The following is a 17211-nucleotide window of genomic DNA, read 5'->3' as shown; positions in this document are numbered from 1 at the left end:
TTTGTATTTTGTATGATAGTACTTGGTTATATATATATTATGTATATAAATCTCGAAAGCCATGCAAGTTTTTATATAAACTAGGCCATGCAAATTGTTTATAAAGTAAAGAGTCACCGAAATGAGTTGAAAAACTCAAAAAACTCGCACATCGGCGCCCATGCTCACACAGAGCACACCATCCCATATCGTACAAACTGTAGCCCATTTCACAGACCAATCTTCTCACCCTTCCCTAACTTCTATATGCTCCTCCTCAATTCCCTACTTCATCTCTGATCTCGCCACGTTAGCTTTCTCTTTCATCCTTGATTGTGTTTGTGAGTCTCTATCATCTGACACGCCAAATCATAGTCATATATGTTTGCTCTTTTTGTTAGAGATATGTACTGTGAGTAATATATGTCTCTTACTACTTAGCACTATATTATTCAAAAACCATCTTATTCAACCATAGCAACAAAAAGGCCATGTACGTGTTCTCTCCTTTACTACCTTACTACCTTTCCTTCCAAAATATTCTCTGCAGCCAAACCTTTCACTGCAAATGTTACCTCTATTCTTTGCTTCCTTGTTTCTCCTCAGGCTTCTTAACCAACTACCTTTATCTCACTCTCTTATAGAACCACAACACCACCACCAAGAGCTACAAACCCTTTTGCTTCCAAATCAATGTAATGAAAAATGTGGGCGCATTGATCATATCCCATTTCCATTTCACTTGAACACTTCATGCGGCTCTGTACCTTTTAGTGCTTTTCATCTCTCTTGCCAAAACTTCACCACCCTTTTTCTCAACATTGGCTCTGAGAGCTACCGGGTTCTTGAATTCTTCTCTGATGGTGTGCTAGTGGATTTTCCAGGTCTCTCTTCTTGTCGTCAGTATAATGACTTACACTCATTCAGTTTTGCTAAAAATGATAACTTCGCCGTGTCGGTTGATAATGTGATTGGCTTGTATGACTGTGAGGATTCTTCTTTGTGTAAAGCAGAATGTGAAACAATTGACTTGCCTGGTTGTGATGGCAGTGATGGTGGTACTGGTTGTTGCTACCCACTCTCTGATCATAGTATATGGCATGTTGGAGAGGGGTTTTCGGGATTTTCCAAGTTTGGTTGCAGAGGGTTCTCAAGTTGGGCTGTTCTGCGAGGGTCTAATTCAGGCAAGCGTGGAGTTAAGTTGGAATGGGCTATTCCAAGAAATTTATCTAGTGGAGCTTGTGCTGGCAATGCAGACATTGTCAATGCTACAGCAGTTCAAGCAGGGGTGAGGTGCCTGTGTGAGGATGGGTTTGTAGGCAATGGATTTGCTAATGGAGCAGGGTGCTTGAAGTGTGAGTAGTTCTTTGAATTTTAATGGTCAAATTTTGCACATTTTATGTAGCACTTCTTTGAAATTGGATGAGAATTAAACTTCATTAAAATGCATCAGATGTGTTTGGTTTGTTGCAATAATCCTATAGATCTTCCACTTCCAGTCAGTGGATGTGTTTGGGTGATTCTGAATAAGGTAGTTCTGGAATGCTTAAATTAGTAATTTGGCCCTACAACTATTGGATGAAGTTTAATTTGGTCCCCTTAACTATTTGATTGTGTAAAATTTGCCCCTTAATCTCTAATGTTGAGTTTGTTCTCCACTAAAAACTTGAAAGGGTAAATTTTATTTTGGTCTCTTAACTATTAATTGTGTCAATTTTGCCCTTTAACTCCTAAAAAATAAAGTCAATTTCATGATGAGGTTTGCTCTATGCTAAAAACTTACAATATTAAAGTAATTATCTGTCTTAAAATTGACTCGATTTTAAAAATTGAATGATGGAATTGACACAATCAATATTTTAGGGACTGAATTGGTACAATCTATAGTAAAAGGACCAAATTGAACTGGGGAGTAGTTAAAAGATCAAATTAGTAATTTAACCTTCCAATATTAAGAGAAATCTGACCACTACTTGTGTTTAGTGGCTTCTGTTTTGTTGCAATAATCATCTATAGATCTTTCGGTCAGTATAATGTGTTTGAGTGGCTCTGAAAGTGATAGTTCCGGTACTAAGAAAAATCTCACTATTAATTGCACCCATCACGAAGGTGCAGAGCATCCTAAGATTGATCTTTGATTCTATTTTCAGTTGGGATGTATGAAGATAAGGATATAACGAGAGATGCAGCACTATTCATAGTTGTTGCATCCTACTCACATCATTATTACATATCATTATCTTTTAGACAAATGCTCATCAGTCATCATGAGGTCTGCAACAGTTTTAAGTTTTTTAGGTAAAGTTTATATTCTTTTCTTTGGTGATTCACTAGTAATAGACATCATTCATCAGGCCTTTCATAAGCCATAGTTGGGACCATTGCTCCCTAGAGTACTGTGTTTCTTGAAGCAATAAGGAATGAGGTAGTTTTCATTTTATATATCTGTTGTGTGGGCCATTCTGAACTTCATTATGTACCGAAAGCAGTTCAAAATTCTTAGAAGTTGTTCTGTTAACTTTAATCTCAGATTCTGAAGTACTTAACCATACAGGAGGATAAGAGTCTGCACCTTTAGAAAGGGAATTGCAAACATGATATCATCCAATTAACATGTTCTAATTATGTACTACCAATTGAGCTAATGCAAACAGTTATCAGGTGAATTCACTCATTTGGCTTAATGTGATAGCTCACCCAATCAAATTATATTTACATAAATCAGTGGGTCTCATCAGTCTTCTCCTTCAAATTTGCTTAGAAAAAAGAAAAGATATTTAAATATAAATCAATGTAAAATTTAATAGCAATAAGCTATTACTTCAATATTCAAGTTCAAGGGCACTGAATAATTTGAAAGTGCACATCTTTGAATTGGGCTCTTCTTGCTTGAATTTGGTATATGTCACAAGGTTGGTGTCACTGAAATTGCTAAAGACACTTTATATAACTATGATATTCACTTTTATGAATGTCTTTGACAGCATGCATCAAGGATGGACAGGAAGTATATGGGAGTGACTGCTATACCAAAGGACATGGTGAAAGGAAAGCGATTATTATAGCTGGTATGTAATCAAGAATTAGACCCTATGTGACTTACAATTTTCATATAAATGGTGGTTTAAAGATTTTGTCTCAATAAAAACTGCAATAAATGTTATTGAAAATTATCCTTACCCACACAGTAAATGGCTAAATGCAACTTGGATGTTAGAATCATTTTGGTAATTGTACATTCATCTCGTCATTTTCCATTTTAGATAAATGGGACATGGTCAGTCTTGAATTTCTCTAATATTTCTAGTCCCTGAGAGTTTAACATGATGGCATCCTAACCATGCAGGAGTTCTTGCAACGGTTTTCATAATCGCCTCCTTGATAGCAATTTTTTATCTACTTAAGCGGCCTGTTAAGCAGGGGAAATATGACCCAGATAAGGGTTACTTTCACAGCACCGTCTCATTCCGGAAAGCTTGTACAACTCGATTATTCGCTTACCATGAGCTAGACCAAGCCACCAAAGGGTTTGAAGAGGCTCAGAAACTTGTAGACAGTAGTAATGGCACAATCTATGCTGGGGTTCTTGGGGATGGATTGCACGTAGCTGTGCATAAATTACAATGTGACAATGAAAGAGACTTGCTTCAAGTACTATCCCAAATTGAGGTTTTATCTGCAGTTCAACACAGGAATATGGCCCGCCTCCTTGGATGTTGTATTGACTCTGGCTACAACCCACTAGTTCTCTATGAGTATCCCGCAAATGGTACCTTGGAGGAACACTTACATCAAAGGAGAGAACATAGTATTAGTCTTGACTGGTACAAAAGACTGCACATTGCTGCTGAAACAGCTAGTGTTCTTGCATTCCTGCAGTATGAAATTTCTCCTCCTATCTTCCACCATCATCTCAAATCCGGTTACATTTTTTTAGACCAAGATTTTTCTGTGAAGATTGCTGGGTTTGGTCTACTTAGCTCAAGCCTTAGGAATGGGGCCGATTTGTATAACAGCTATGAAGGTTCGTGTTGTTTGCACAAAAATGATGTTTATGACATGGGTATGCTGCTTCTTGAGATTATTGCAGGCTCAAATCACCTAGACATGCCAACTGTAGCTTTGCAAAAAATGAGGAGTGGAAAGCTAGAAGAGATTGTGGATCCACTCCTTTACTATCATGAGCAACCGCCTTTTCGCAGGGAGCAAATAGAGATTGTTGCAGACCTTGCAACGAGGTGCTTCTTGTTTGGTGCAGATGGCAAACTTGGTATGATCGATGTTGCGAGGGAATTGGTACATATTACTAAAGAAAGCATTGATGGAGGTAGTAAGAGGGTTCCTGCACTAGAGGAAACATTTTCAAATTCCAGTCTCCTTCAAATGATATCCATGTCTCCTGATTCTATATATGTGCCTTGAAATAATGCTTCTTGCTGATCTACTGCCAGTCAGCAAAATTATTTGTCCAATGTCCAGGCCACAAGCCAAAAACTCTGTGTTGTGTGTGCACTTGCACACATCTGAAATTCTGTACATTAATTAGTGAATTGGGAACTCACTTTTAAGGATTTGAATGCTGCTAGTTCTCTGTAGTGTGTATCACCTGTATGTATAGGCATATCTAATATATATGTTGTTTCGTCCTTCAGAGAGAGAAATTAGAAAACTATTGTGTACGCATATTGCATAGAAGTTTGTCTCCTACAGATAGCTTCTTTTGGTCTTTATATTTTTTTTTGGTAGGGGCACGAGAAAATATCTCATGCATCCTATATATGCACCCTCCCTCTTATGGGATATAGATCCTACATACTATAGGATTGACACTATAAGAGGAATGATACATACATATATATATATATGTGTGTGTGTGTGTGTGTATATATTAAATGCCTAAAATAATTATTGAACATGCATTTCTTGTCACTTCCAATAAAAGCTTTAGACCATAATTTTGGAATTCACAATTTATCACTCATTTATACAAGTGTAGATAGATTTTTCAAATTTAATTGAGCTTCAATGTGTTTCTTGCATTCTTTCCTATAACAACAACAAACTTTAGTCCCAAAATTTTGAGTTGGCTATTGGTTCTAAACAAATTGATTTGGGTTAGCCACATTCTTTTCCACTATTCTATTGATCTTATCCAAAATCATACTTTTTGTTAATTTCATAATTAACATGTTCATTTTTATTACTTCTACTAGTGTTATTTTAAGTCTTCTTTTATCTTTTCTTGTTTCTACTACTTGAATCAAATTAATTACTTTTCCAAGTGACTAGACCCTCTCAAGTGACCATTTGTCATCTTTTCATTAATAGAAGCCCACCTTATATGTAGACAAATTTATTCATTCCATATTTTATCTTGTATTTGTACTTATTCATTTTAACATTTTCATTTTAGTTATGACACATTAACTAATGACAAGGCTACATATATAGTAGCTTTGTCACATATTTTGGTTACTCACATCATATTGAGAAGTAGCTCCACATTTTTCTAGTATTTTTTGTTTTATTTTTTCATTTTAGATTGTGATAAGATCAAATAAGATAGTATCTATGTCAAATCTGATGATAGGTTCTATCACGTTATATTATACCCTTCTTTTTTTCTTTTTTTGTCATTTTTGATAGGCAGTAACATGATCATGGGTAGTAATTTTGTCACACTCAGCTACTTACATCACTTTTGAATATTAGCTTCATAATACCTCCAAAAATATTGGCTGTACCGTTAAAGACCCATATAAGAAATTTTAACAAACATCCCCCTTGAATTTTATGGAAGTGGCTATTCATCTTTGAATTTTTAATTTTAAACAATTAACCCTTAATATTATGTTCATAACATATAGAACTTTATGTTAAAAAAATTTCACTAAATCTTACTGGAATAAAATTACATTATATGCACACGATTTTTTTACAACACTTGAATTTCATAGATATTTTCTTCTCAAAAAAAAATCATAGATATTTTTTTCATAAATATTATTATACACACATATCAAGCCCATTTAAGAAAAAATGAATGAAAAAAGAAGATAGGATAATTTCACTTTGACTAAACTTTCAAAGTGGAAAGTTCTCAAGAAAACTACATAACGTGGAAAAAAAAATACAAATAATAGAGTCTTTTCTTTTGGCAAAATATAGCTTAAATATGAGTGACTTTATGTGCACTGTATGGTGCTTTCTAGTTAAATGAGAAGAGATGCAAACCCTAGGTGCTGAATTGCTTAGAAAAATGGCACCCTTGTCTTGTGCCAATTTTGCAAGAGATAGCAGAGTAAATGGGGGGACATATGAGTGCTGCTTTTGCTGCCCAAATTTGTCTTCTGCCCATATGTTTGCCCGGTACCCAGAAATGGAGAGAGGAGAGAGAAAATGTGGGTATGATTTTAAGATTATTATTATTATTATTATTATTATTATTATCCTGAATTTAGCTTAGTAAATCATTTATTTGAGTTTCTTTTGATTTCATCATGGTTAGGACTATGAGCATTTTAGGTTATGTTTGATATTTAGCTTAATAAACTGTAATATTTACTATTAATGAATTTTATTATTTTGTAGTGTTAGTTTTTGTTTATTTATGATTTTATGATTTTTTTTTTAAGTGTCACTCTACAGTTCTTACAATCCTTCACTTGGTATCACAATTGTAGTAGGCATCTTGAGTAATTATAAAGTATCACTTTATAATTTTTATTATGCTTGTGTTTATTAATTGGAAAATAAATTTATTGTATTTGTATATGTGATTAATTTGTAAAAAATATATGCTTATATACTGTAATTTTTTTATGTTAGTGTTTACATATTAAAGATATTGTAAAGATGCATCTTCAATTGCATTATACAGTTACTATTATATGTGTATGATTTTTTCTCTCTCCGTATCCGTAAATCAAGCAAACAATGGGCACGGGACAAATTTTGCAGCAAAGGTGGCACCGATTGGGCCACTTTTGTTTTCTCTCTCCTCTCTCTTATGTCCCCTCATTCTCTTTTCTTTCTCTTGCAAAATCAGCACTGTGTATTTGTTTGGAAGTGAAATATGGTGAATGAAAAACTTTAGAAGGGAAATGGGAAGAAATTTTTTTTTTTGAAATGTGTTTGGTTAGGTGGGGAGGAAGGAAAATAAATGATAGGATTCAAGTGTTTTCTCTTAAGGCCCATCAAAAAGTTTTCTCTCCAAAATATGGAGAAAACTGAAGGGAGAAATTGGGCATCATTTTTGGACGAAAATGCCCATGTACAGTTGCAAATGGGCTTTGTCCACATTACTCTTCTTCACTCTTTTTTTTTTCCTCCTGGACATTGCCTCTTCTTCTTCTTCTTCTTTTCTTTTGATTTACTGGGCAGGCTTTGTCCAGTGCTCATATTCTTTTTTTATTTATTTATTTATTTATTTTTGTTTAGATGTGATTTTCTTTCTAGACTTGATTTTTATTTTTTAATAAATTTAGGTGATTGCTTTTTTTTTTTTTGGGTTGTTTATCACTTTTTTGGTTTTAATTGAGCATCATTTTTTAACAAGGGTATATGCATAAATTTATTCTAACTCTCTTTTTCCATCCCTCCACTTTTCCACTCCTAACCAAACAAAAATGAGGAAAATTAAAATCTTTTTTATTCTCCCACTTTTCCATCCTCTCACCATTTTTTATCTTCTCACTTTTCCACCCCCCAATCAAACAGACCCTAATGGTTCGTTGGTTGGGTAGATTTTAGAGGGGAATGAAAAGTGGAGAGAGAAAAGGGGAAGAAAATGATTTTAAGAGGGAAAACTAGTGTGACCTAGGTGTTTTCTCCTGGGGTCTATCAAAATATTTTCTCCCTAAATCAAGAGAAAACTAGAGAGAAAATAGGTTGCAAATTGTTTGGGTTTTTTGGATGCAAATGCCTCTTACAACCTGCTTCTCTTTCTTTTTCCATTTTCCTCTTATTTGAATTTTAGTATTTTTCTTCCAATTCTTTGGTTTTGTCTTTTCCTTTTATCTCTTCTCATTCGTTTGTTTGATTTTTTTTTTTCCAATCTCTTTTGAAAGGTTTTTATTTTTTAAAGTATTTCCTCATCTGATTTGGGTTTTTGTACTTTTTTTTCTTTTTCTTTAAATAATGTGTCGATCCATACACAAAATTTTTAATAAAAATATAATGTGTTTTTTTTTTATAAAAAAAAAAAATGTAAGAGAAGCATGAGAGTAAATTTATACAAACTACATTTTTCATCATCTTATTTCTCTTCTTAACTAAACAAAAAAGTTTTCTATCCCTCCATTTTTTCACCCCTCAAACAAAAGAATTCTCTATCTTCCCATTTTTTATCCCTCCTCATTTTCTTTTCTCTCACTTTTTCTTTCTTCAACTAAACAAACTTTAAAGGTACCATTTTTGAGCAATCAGGCACTTAGAGGCTGTTTGGCCACCTTTTTTGATCACTCAATTTTCGTTACTCAATTTTTATCACTCATCACTCATAACTCAATACTCATCACTCATCACCCATCACTCTAAAATTAATACCCGTTTGGCACATCACTCATTTCCCATTACTCAATATTTTTCACACTATTTGTAGGCCCCATTTCTGTCACCATTGCAGCTCTTTTTTTTTTTTTTTCCAGAGTACCCACAAACCCGAACCCAGAAAAAAAAAAAAAAAAAAAAAAAAAAAAAAAAAAAAAAAAAAAAAAAGGAAGGAGACGTGAACCCAGGTGAAGAAGAAAAGAAAAAAAAAAAAAAAAAAAGGGGAGACGGTGAACCCCAATAAAGAAGAAGAAAAAAAAAAAAGATGGTCAAAAGTTGTGGCTAAAAGTATGGCAGTGAGTCCCTCATATAGTGTTATTTACAAAAATGTCATTAAGTTATGAGAATTGGAAACTGAAAACAGCCAAAAGTTGTTTTCAGTTTCCATAACTCATAACTCAAAAAGTACAGAATTGAGTATTGGAAACAGAGTTATGGAAATAGAGTATTGGTGCAGGTAAACAAGTATTTTGCTATGAGTCCCACCATTTTTGAGAATTGAGTTATGAAAACTGAGAATTGAGTCATGAGATTTGCCCATCCAAACAGCCTCTTAGGATGCCAAATTTTGCATCTCTCCTCACTTAGCTAAAAAAATATGTACATGTACATAAAACCTAAACAGGTGACCAAGGATTTTTTATACAAGATAGAATTTCTATTCTAGTATAATATAAGTGCATATGTGTGTGAACCTCCATCTTGAAGACTTAAAGCTCCCTCCTGGAGACTTGAACTTTGACCCTTGTCTCCCACACCCCACAAACATTTATACTTATGGAGTGACCACCGCACCAAGGGTGCACGGTGATAGATGGGCAAGGATTTGCTGCAACCTTGTTTGTAGCAATTCCTACATAATAATGATATGTCAAGCTGTTAAATAGACACATTTCCAAAAATTTATCTTTAAGTGCTTCGAGATTTGTGCAATGTGGCAAATTATTTCTAAGTGTATATGTATATGAACCTCCTTCCTAAAGACTTGAACCTCCTTCTTAGAAACTTGAACTTCGGCCTTTACCCCTCACACCTCACACCCCACACACCTCACACCCCACAAGCATTTATACTTGTAGAGTAACCACTGCACCAAAGGTGCACGGTGGTAGATGAGCAAGGATTTGCTACAACTAAAGTTGCAGCAATTCCCGCGTAATAATGATATGTCAAGCTGTTAATAGACACATTTCCAAAAATTTCTCTTTAAGTGCTTCGAGATTGGTGTGATGTGGCAAATTATTTACATGGGAACTACTTTCACTTTATGGATTTTATTAATGTGTGCCTTAAGGGCACACATTAATTTTCATTTTTGAAAAAAAATTTCTCGAGAATTGAAAAAGTGTTGACAGCTTTTTCAATTTCCGAAAAAAAATTTCCAAAAATGGAAATTTTAATATGTGCCATTGGGGCACACATTAACCAGACCTTTACTTTATTAGATCTGATCTCCACCATTGATTTTCTTTAAAACAAAATAAATACAATGATTTATATAGGAATTGCTGAAACTAGGTTGTAGCAAATCTTTACCCTAAACAGATATTTAAGCAATATTTAATAGTAATCATTGCTTTCTATTAAAAAAAAAAAAATAGTAATCATTGAAGGAAATTAACTTATTTAAGATGCTGACTAGATTGATATACAGACTTTTCCATGAGTCATCATTATTACTATTATTTTTTGTATAATTGTTTCCATGAGTCAATTACTCGAATTTGATAATGTACAGACAGACTGTGAATGATCCTACCCAAACCAGAGAGAGATAGAGAGAGATTTCCTTTAAAACGTGCAGGCAAGTGGCAACGTGGTGTGAGCAAGAGTCAGAAAAGGGAGGTTCTCAGTTTTTCAGAACCCAAACAAATAAACAAACAAACAAGCAATATCTCTACATCACTTGAAATTGTCCCCAATATTCGACCACCAAAAGTGCAGGACACATTGACATTCATAATTCATTAACGCACGCCAAGCTACACTTCCATAGGCCATAGATTTTCCTGCCATACATGTACCCAAGAAAACAACAAGAATCCCACTCTAATTTGTACTGAATCTTAATATTTCCATTATAAATTACAAAATAATGGCTTACCTCCTTTATCTTTCTGTGCACGTTGCGAAAAGTTTGCTTCTTTTTTCTTTTTAATTTTTTAATTTATAATTATAGATACACCTTATTTATTAATTTAAATTCATTATTCTTGTATTTAATTTTTTATTAATTTTTTTTTTAATGTAAGGAAATGGTGCCTTAGCCTTTGATCATATTGTTTTACTCTCTATCCAGGACCTTTAGATTGTTAACATGTCTTTTAAGTCCATTAATCAACAATTTTAGTGTTCGAACTTTTTTTTTTATTAACCTAATTGTACAAGATTCTAGAAAATCCTACTTTTTTTTTAATTCAATAATTACTAAGAGCATTAGCATCTGGGGAAAAAAAACAACAACAACAAAAAATTTTACACACTAAAAGGCTCTTTATCTATTTTACAATACCATTTTACAACTCACCCAACATCTCATTTCTTATTTTTCAACACTATTCTTTTATTTATTCATTTCTCTCTTTTCCTCTCCAACTCTTTCTCTCTCTTCCATTCCATTTTTATCTCTTCCTTTGAAACAAATCAAACAACACAGCAACATCCAAAACTCAACCCAAAAATAATGTACCATTGCCAAGCAATCCAATCACACCACCCACCACCAAAACCTCTAATTCAAACCCAAAACTCAACCCAAAAATAACGCTGAGTAGCAACCAAAACTCCTCAAACCAAACCCACCACCACCACCACAAACAAAACCCAAAACCCCTAGCAACCAAAACTCAAACAAACCCCAGCAGCAACTATCGAAACTAAAAGCAACCAACCAATTTTAACCCACAACCACCGATTCAAACCCACCCAACAATCACGAGCAAAACCCATCCATTGCTTCAAGCCCTAACCACCAAAACTAAAGCCTAGCCCCATAGACAAGAGACAGAAGAGTGAAGAGAGAGAGAGAGAGAGTAAGGAGTTGAATAAAATAAAGAAATTTATGTTTACCATCAGTGAACAATAAGTTGTATATGTAACAAATCACTGTAGCAAAGTGCTAAATTTTTTTAGTAATAGTAACTTAGGTAAACTAGGTTTTGTGCGTGTGTGGATGTAAAATAGCCATTTAGGGGGCTTTACACCTATCAATGCTAATACTCATTTGGGTGTTATTGCTCTAAGGGGTAGGTGATTTGAACCTTAGACATCTCTCTTGAGAAACAAGAAGTGCAACCGTTTCAAGATTCTTGACATGACTAATCTTTAATTGAGTTAAGCCTTTCACTTGAAATTATTAGACAACCGTTTAAAATTTTATTTTTAAATACTTGTTTCCAAGTATTGGCTAGCTAAATAACAACAATACATATGTTAATCAATGTCTTTATGCACTTGTTAAAAAAGCTTCAAATGGTCCTATACTTTTATTGGGATGTAACAAAAGTTAAAAAATAAATTTAAATTGAAAGTGACTTGACTCTCTATAAAAAGCCAATCGATTATATTATAAAATTCGATCTTAACAAATGCCTTAAACCATTGTTAATTAAACCCTAATAACCACTAAGAAAGTTTTCCTCTAAACCAATTTAAATAAAACTCTTTCAACACATTACGTGACAACTCAAAAAATAAGTCATGTGACTAGCAGATAGGAGGAGTTTTTCTCCAAAGTAGTTTTTGGAGATAAAATTTTCCTTAACAAATTACTAACAAACATCTCAAAGGGTAGGTTAGATCTTCCTCACATATTACCCCAAACAAAAAAAACCATTTTTTTTTGCCATATAAAATAACAATCTTTGAAAGTTAGCGAAGCAGGTGGAGGGGGGGAGCTAACTTCTCTCCCAAACAGACACGGACAGCCCTTCAAAGAATTGACCAATCCCACAACACGCCTCTCACTTTCTCCCTATAAAATGTCAATGCCCTTTGTCCAGTATTGAGAACTCCGTCTAACCCGTACATATTTCTCTCTCTCTTTCTTTTACCTCTCCAACTTCAAAATCCTAGGTATGTTTGCACTCATTCCTTCTTTATTGTTTACATTTGATCTTTTTGGTCTTTTCCCAGATACAGATTTCACTATGTCATGCTCTTGTGTGTGTTTTAAGTTTATGTGCATAGTTACAAATTCCTATAGGTGGAGATCTACAATGTGTTGTACCAGGAATAGTGATTGATCTTAGGACTTAAGTTTTAACACATTAGGATGTGGAAAGATACACACTTTGATAGTATGATAGATGTAGTAGAGCACTCAAAGCACAGTTTCTTTTTGGATAATTTTAACGTGTCCAATAGATTTATTATGGTCCCAGAATCATCACATAAATATTATGGATTGGATCCATCTGTGTATGAAGTCATGCCAATCTAATATTGGTTATGGGGCTCTATTTATTTATTTATTTTTGTCCCAATATGGCCTCCTTAGATAATAAGGGTTGACTTTAAACTTTTAAACTCTAGTACAAAGGTTAAGTTCTCAATTGCATTCAGATAATAGACAATAGCGGATCCGGCATAGGCTTCTGGGCTCAATTCGTTTTTGTAATTTTCACTGTAGAACATTCAATATTGCACCACTGATTTAATCTGTGCACCCATAACCTGTTGGACCTTTGAAGATTAAAAGCTTTGTCATGAAAAAACTAAAAAAGGACATGTTTTATGTCAAATTATTTCAATAGTGATGGGGATCTCACTTTTCCAGATTTAAGGCTACTCTCCTTTATCATAGTCATAGAAATGGCATTTTATGTCAAAATATTTCAATAGCTATGGGCTTTTTGCTTAGATAGATGAGGTGGTATTATTTATCACAGGGATATATAACACGGCGCTGCACTCACATAGGATGGACCCCATAACCCAACCCTATGTAAGTGTGGTGTTATATGGGCAGTGCTTATTCCACAGTGTGTGGATCCACACACTGTGTGAAACAGGTTTTTCCCATGTTGTATATTCCTGTGATACAAAATAAAAATTCATAACTATAGGGGTTTGTTTGAACAACCTCAACTCGTGTGGTATATGCATGCATACATTTTCATTATCTCTCTTTTAGAAATAATTATCTCATGCATGTTATACATGCATAGTCCCTTTCATAGTGTGTGGGGTCTATAGTGGTATGCGACCCACTCACTTTGAGAAGGAGGGTACATATATTCGATACATGAGATACCTTCTCCTCTTTTAGACTGTATCTTTCATCGGACTATTTCAACCATGCCTTGTCTTACTCCGAAAGATCTATATAAATAAATGGCTACTCAATGCGAACTGCATAAGAATTCTGCATTGCTACCTCCTGCAACTAGCATATCTAATTTTCATCTCTCACCCTGAATTAAGCAACAGAGTTCTTAGATCCACTATTTTGCATATTTTATTAAGCTTTTCAATTCACATTTTTCCAGCATCTTATTAGAGATGAGTTACGGGCAAAATGGAAGTGAAGGTCAAGAAACTCAACCTCATCGTCCAACTCCCCGCTTGAATGAGAGGATCCTTTCATCTTTGTCAAGGAGATCAGTTGCTGCTCATCCTTGGCATGATCTTGAGATTGGTATCTATAATCCCACCATATTCAGTGTTCATATAAACTTAAACTTAAGGATACTGATCCTGTTGCATATAATCGTCTGCAGGACCTGGAGCACCCAATATCTTCAACTGTGTATGTTTTGAAACCAACTTTATCATGTGAAGTGGTATACCTTAGAGACAAAACTAGTTGATGAAGGGGAATTGAGCCCTTGATATTTAAAAACCTAGTTTTTTCAGCATTAGTTGTTTTGTGTACAAAGACAAAATGAAATCTTCAATCAGTTCTTGATGAGGAAAGACAGAATAGCACAAGACATGAGTACCTAAGGATTCTCAAAGTAGATTCCTCAACTTTATGGTTATTCTTATGCAACCTAGTGTTCCTTTTTATGTCAGTGGGTAAAATTAGAGCTGTATGCTAAAATTTTCACCACCACTTCAAACCTTCTCCTCTCAAATTATTTGGAGAAGTAAATTAGACTCTATATCCCAGCAGCCAACTTTTCACACCCTTTTTAAAATTTCATGTATTTTCTCTTTCCGAGCAACAATGCTCAACTTCTAAGTGGAATTCCTTTTCTTCTAGCAAAATTTCCGAAGTATTTGCTTGTTGAATTGCTTATTGGAATGCTACAGGTTGTTGAGATCACAAAGGGAAGTAAGGTCAAATATGAACTTGACAAGAAGACAGGACTAATCAAGGTATGATCCAGTTCAAACACTTAGAAATGAATGCTTTTGGTGCTAATCTACAAAGCATATTCTTTCAACTGTCTATTGAAGCATATTTAACTAGAAAGGGTTCCTGTTCACTTCTAAATGCTTCAGTCCAATCCGGTCCATCTACCCAACATCACCTGTCCGCCCCCCCACACCCCCCCCCCGGCGGCCACATGACCACTAAAAAAGGGTGGGCAATTCAGCTGGATGAGGACTGAAAATTGTTTGGAAGGAATTGGTCCTTGAGTTGTATTTCTATCCAGAAGAATCTTAGTCCTTTCAATTTGTCACCTTGTTCTTTGCTTAAATATCTACCATCAGATTGTTCTTACTGTGTGGATAAATTGTTCAGGTTGATCGGATTTTGTATTCATCTGTGGTCTACCCTCATAACTATGGTTTTATCCCTCGCACATTGTGTGAAGACAACGATCCACTGGATGTTTTAATTCTTATGCAGGTAATTTGTTATTGTTTCATATTCATTTATTTAATAAAATATCATGTCTATCAATAAAAATTTTACTTATAGTTGCCAAAAACCTTGTAACTTAACTGGCACCTCCTAATGTTTCCAATGGAGACGTCCTGAGTTCAAATCTCCCTCCTCCATTTGTAACTATCGAATTTATTCCCCCCCCCCAACACCACCCCACAAAAAAAAAAAAACAAAAAAACAAAACAAAACTACTACTACTTATAGTTATATACTTAAAAAAAAAAAAAAAAAAATCTTGTTTAACAAATTCTGTTGAGTGATGGGCATAATGCTAAAATGACATATTTCTTGGATAATTCTGTAATCGTTAAATTCTCGACATCTTTTTCATTGAGTGTCTAAAATACTAATTTCTTCAGTGGCATTCTATGCTACTACTATTCACAGAGGTCCCTGAATATTAGCGGTATATTCCTAATTGTTTCAGAAGTTTCCAGGACATTTGGAAGTTTGTGTTTACTCATAAGTTTGTGTTTCTCTTTTCACTAGTTTTTATTGTTTTTCCACAAATCATTCAACAATTTATCATAAAGATACAAAATACCAAATGTTGAATTTGCATTACTTCATCAATTTATTTGTATAATTCTTGGTGTTTGCATGTTTGAGTTTCATGTTAACAATACCTTTCACAAATTCTAACCTAAATCAGTTACTTGAATAGGAGCCCGTCCTTCCTGGTTGCTTTCTTCGAGCCAGGGCCATAGGACTTATGCCTATGATTGACCAGGTACCCTTTTAAAGCCCTAAAGCAAACAGAATCTTTGGCACTGATGATAACTACTTTGTAATAACTACTTTGTGCTTTGAATCCAGGGAGAGAAAGATGATAAGATCATTGCAGTGTGCGCTGATGATCCAGAGTATAAGCACTATACTGACATAAAAGAGCTTGCCCCTCATCGCCTTTCGGAGATCCGCCGCTTCTTTGAAGACTGTATGCTTTTCATTCTTATGTCTGAAATTTATTGCCCAAGTGTAAGAATTTCTTAAGTTTATCAAGGTTTATTTACAATGTGAGAGGTTTCTTGACATATTTTTACAGACAAGAAGAATGAGAACAAAGAGGTTGCTGTCAACGACTTTTTACCTTCAACCACTGCTGTTGAAGCTATCCAGTACTCGATGTAAGTCTCAAACAACCAATAGTTTTTTAGCTGTGATATAATTTTAGATCACCAGAAGGAAGCAATATGCAGTTAAGAAATTTATCTATTTTTCCTAAGAAAATCATAGAAGCATCACTGTCAGTTTTCTCTTCCACATAATTTGTTTGGTACCAGCTGAAGTTTGTATGTTTAATTGATGCAGGGACCTTTATGCTGAGTACATTCTGCACACCTTGAGGCGATAGGCACAGAGTCTATCTTCCATTAACTAAAATGCAAGGACCTTTGTGCTGAGTACATTCTGCACACCTTGAGCTGATAGGCACAGAGTCTATCTTCCATTAACTAAAATAAGTCCTCTTATTAATTTTTTGAAATTTTATGCGAAACTTTAATTATTGCTTGTTGTAATTTGGATTTTTTGTTCTCAATTATTTGATAAACCAAATTGAGATGCAATCATAAGAGAATATTCATTATGTGATATCCTTTGATTGGAATTTTATCTTAATCAGAATCCTGAATTCTTGTTGTCTGTATTCATGGTTTCACTACGACCAAATCTCCTCAAGTCCTTAAAGCAATTCTTATTCTGTTCAAATGTTTCAGGTGTTAAATTATGTTTAATTCAAAGAATTGTATTTTTTTTTTTAAATTGAATTGTTCAATGGACATGGAAAATGCTTAGATCCACATGGAATGTTGACTTGCATTGTGTTTGGTTGTCAAGAAACT

At 34.3% G+C, this 17211-nt stretch overlaps 2 protein-coding genes across 2 annotated transcripts; both read left to right on the top strand.

Annotated features, from left to right (window-relative positions):
• The first annotated feature begins 387 nt into the window (after positions 1-387).
• On the top strand, positions 388-4674 carry LOC112036690 (probably inactive receptor-like protein kinase At2g46850). The gene is made up of 3 exons (XM_024069520.2): positions 388-1334; positions 2964-3047; positions 3326-4674. Exons 1-3 carry the CDS (start codon positions 548-550, stop codon positions 4399-4401), a joined length of 1947 nt encoding a protein of 648 aa, XP_023925288.1. The 5' UTR covers positions 388-547; the 3' UTR covers positions 4402-4674.
• Positions 4675-12416: 7742 nt separating this feature from the next.
• On the top strand, positions 12417-17015 carry LOC112036652 (soluble inorganic pyrophosphatase 1). The gene is made up of 9 exons (XM_024069480.2): positions 12417-12603; positions 14019-14167; positions 14250-14278; positions 14785-14850; positions 15221-15328; positions 16032-16097; positions 16184-16304; positions 16413-16494; positions 16679-17015. The coding sequence occupies exons 2-9, from the start codon at positions 14032-14034 to the stop codon at positions 16719-16721; spliced, it is 651 nt and encodes a 216-aa protein (XP_023925248.1). The 5' UTR covers positions 12417-12603; positions 14019-14031; the 3' UTR covers positions 16722-17015.
• Positions 17016-17211: the final 196 nt, after the last annotated feature.

The sequence above is a fragment of the Quercus suber genome, unplaced genomic scaffold (assembly GCF_002906115.3).
Source record: "Quercus suber isolate HL8 unplaced genomic scaffold, Cork oak 2.0 scaffold_351, whole genome shotgun sequence".
Lineage (NCBI taxonomy): Eukaryota > Viridiplantae > Streptophyta > Magnoliopsida > Fagales > Fagaceae > Quercus > Quercus suber.
Note: the sequence above shows the minus strand (reverse complement) of the source record. Positions and strands in the feature narration are given on the sequence as shown.

Bases quoted from the DNA above. Each gene is read 5' to 3' on its own strand.
- LOC112036690 (XM_024069520.2), top strand. From the start codon at position 548: ATGTTACCTCTATTCTTTGCTTCCTTGTTTCTCCTCAGGCTTCTTAAC. The intron at 1,335-2,963 runs GTGAGTAGTTCT...TGTCTTTGACAG, and splicing joins TGGAGCAGGGTGCTTGAAGT to CATGCATCAAGGATGGACAG. The intron at 3,048-3,325 runs GTATGTAATCAA...CTAACCATGCAG, and splicing joins GAAAGCGATTATTATAGCTG to GAGTTCTTGCAACGGTTTTC.
- LOC112036652 (XM_024069480.2), top strand. From the start codon at position 14,032: ATGAGTTACGGGCAAAATGGAAGTGAAGGTCAAGAAACTCAACCTCAT. The intron at 14,279-14,784 runs GTATGTTTTGAA...GGAATGCTACAG, and splicing joins CACCCAATATCTTCAACTGT to GTTGTTGAGATCACAAAGGG. The intron at 16,495-16,678 runs GTAAGTCTCAAA...TAATTGATGCAG, and splicing joins GAAGCTATCCAGTACTCGAT to GGACCTTTATGCTGAGTACA.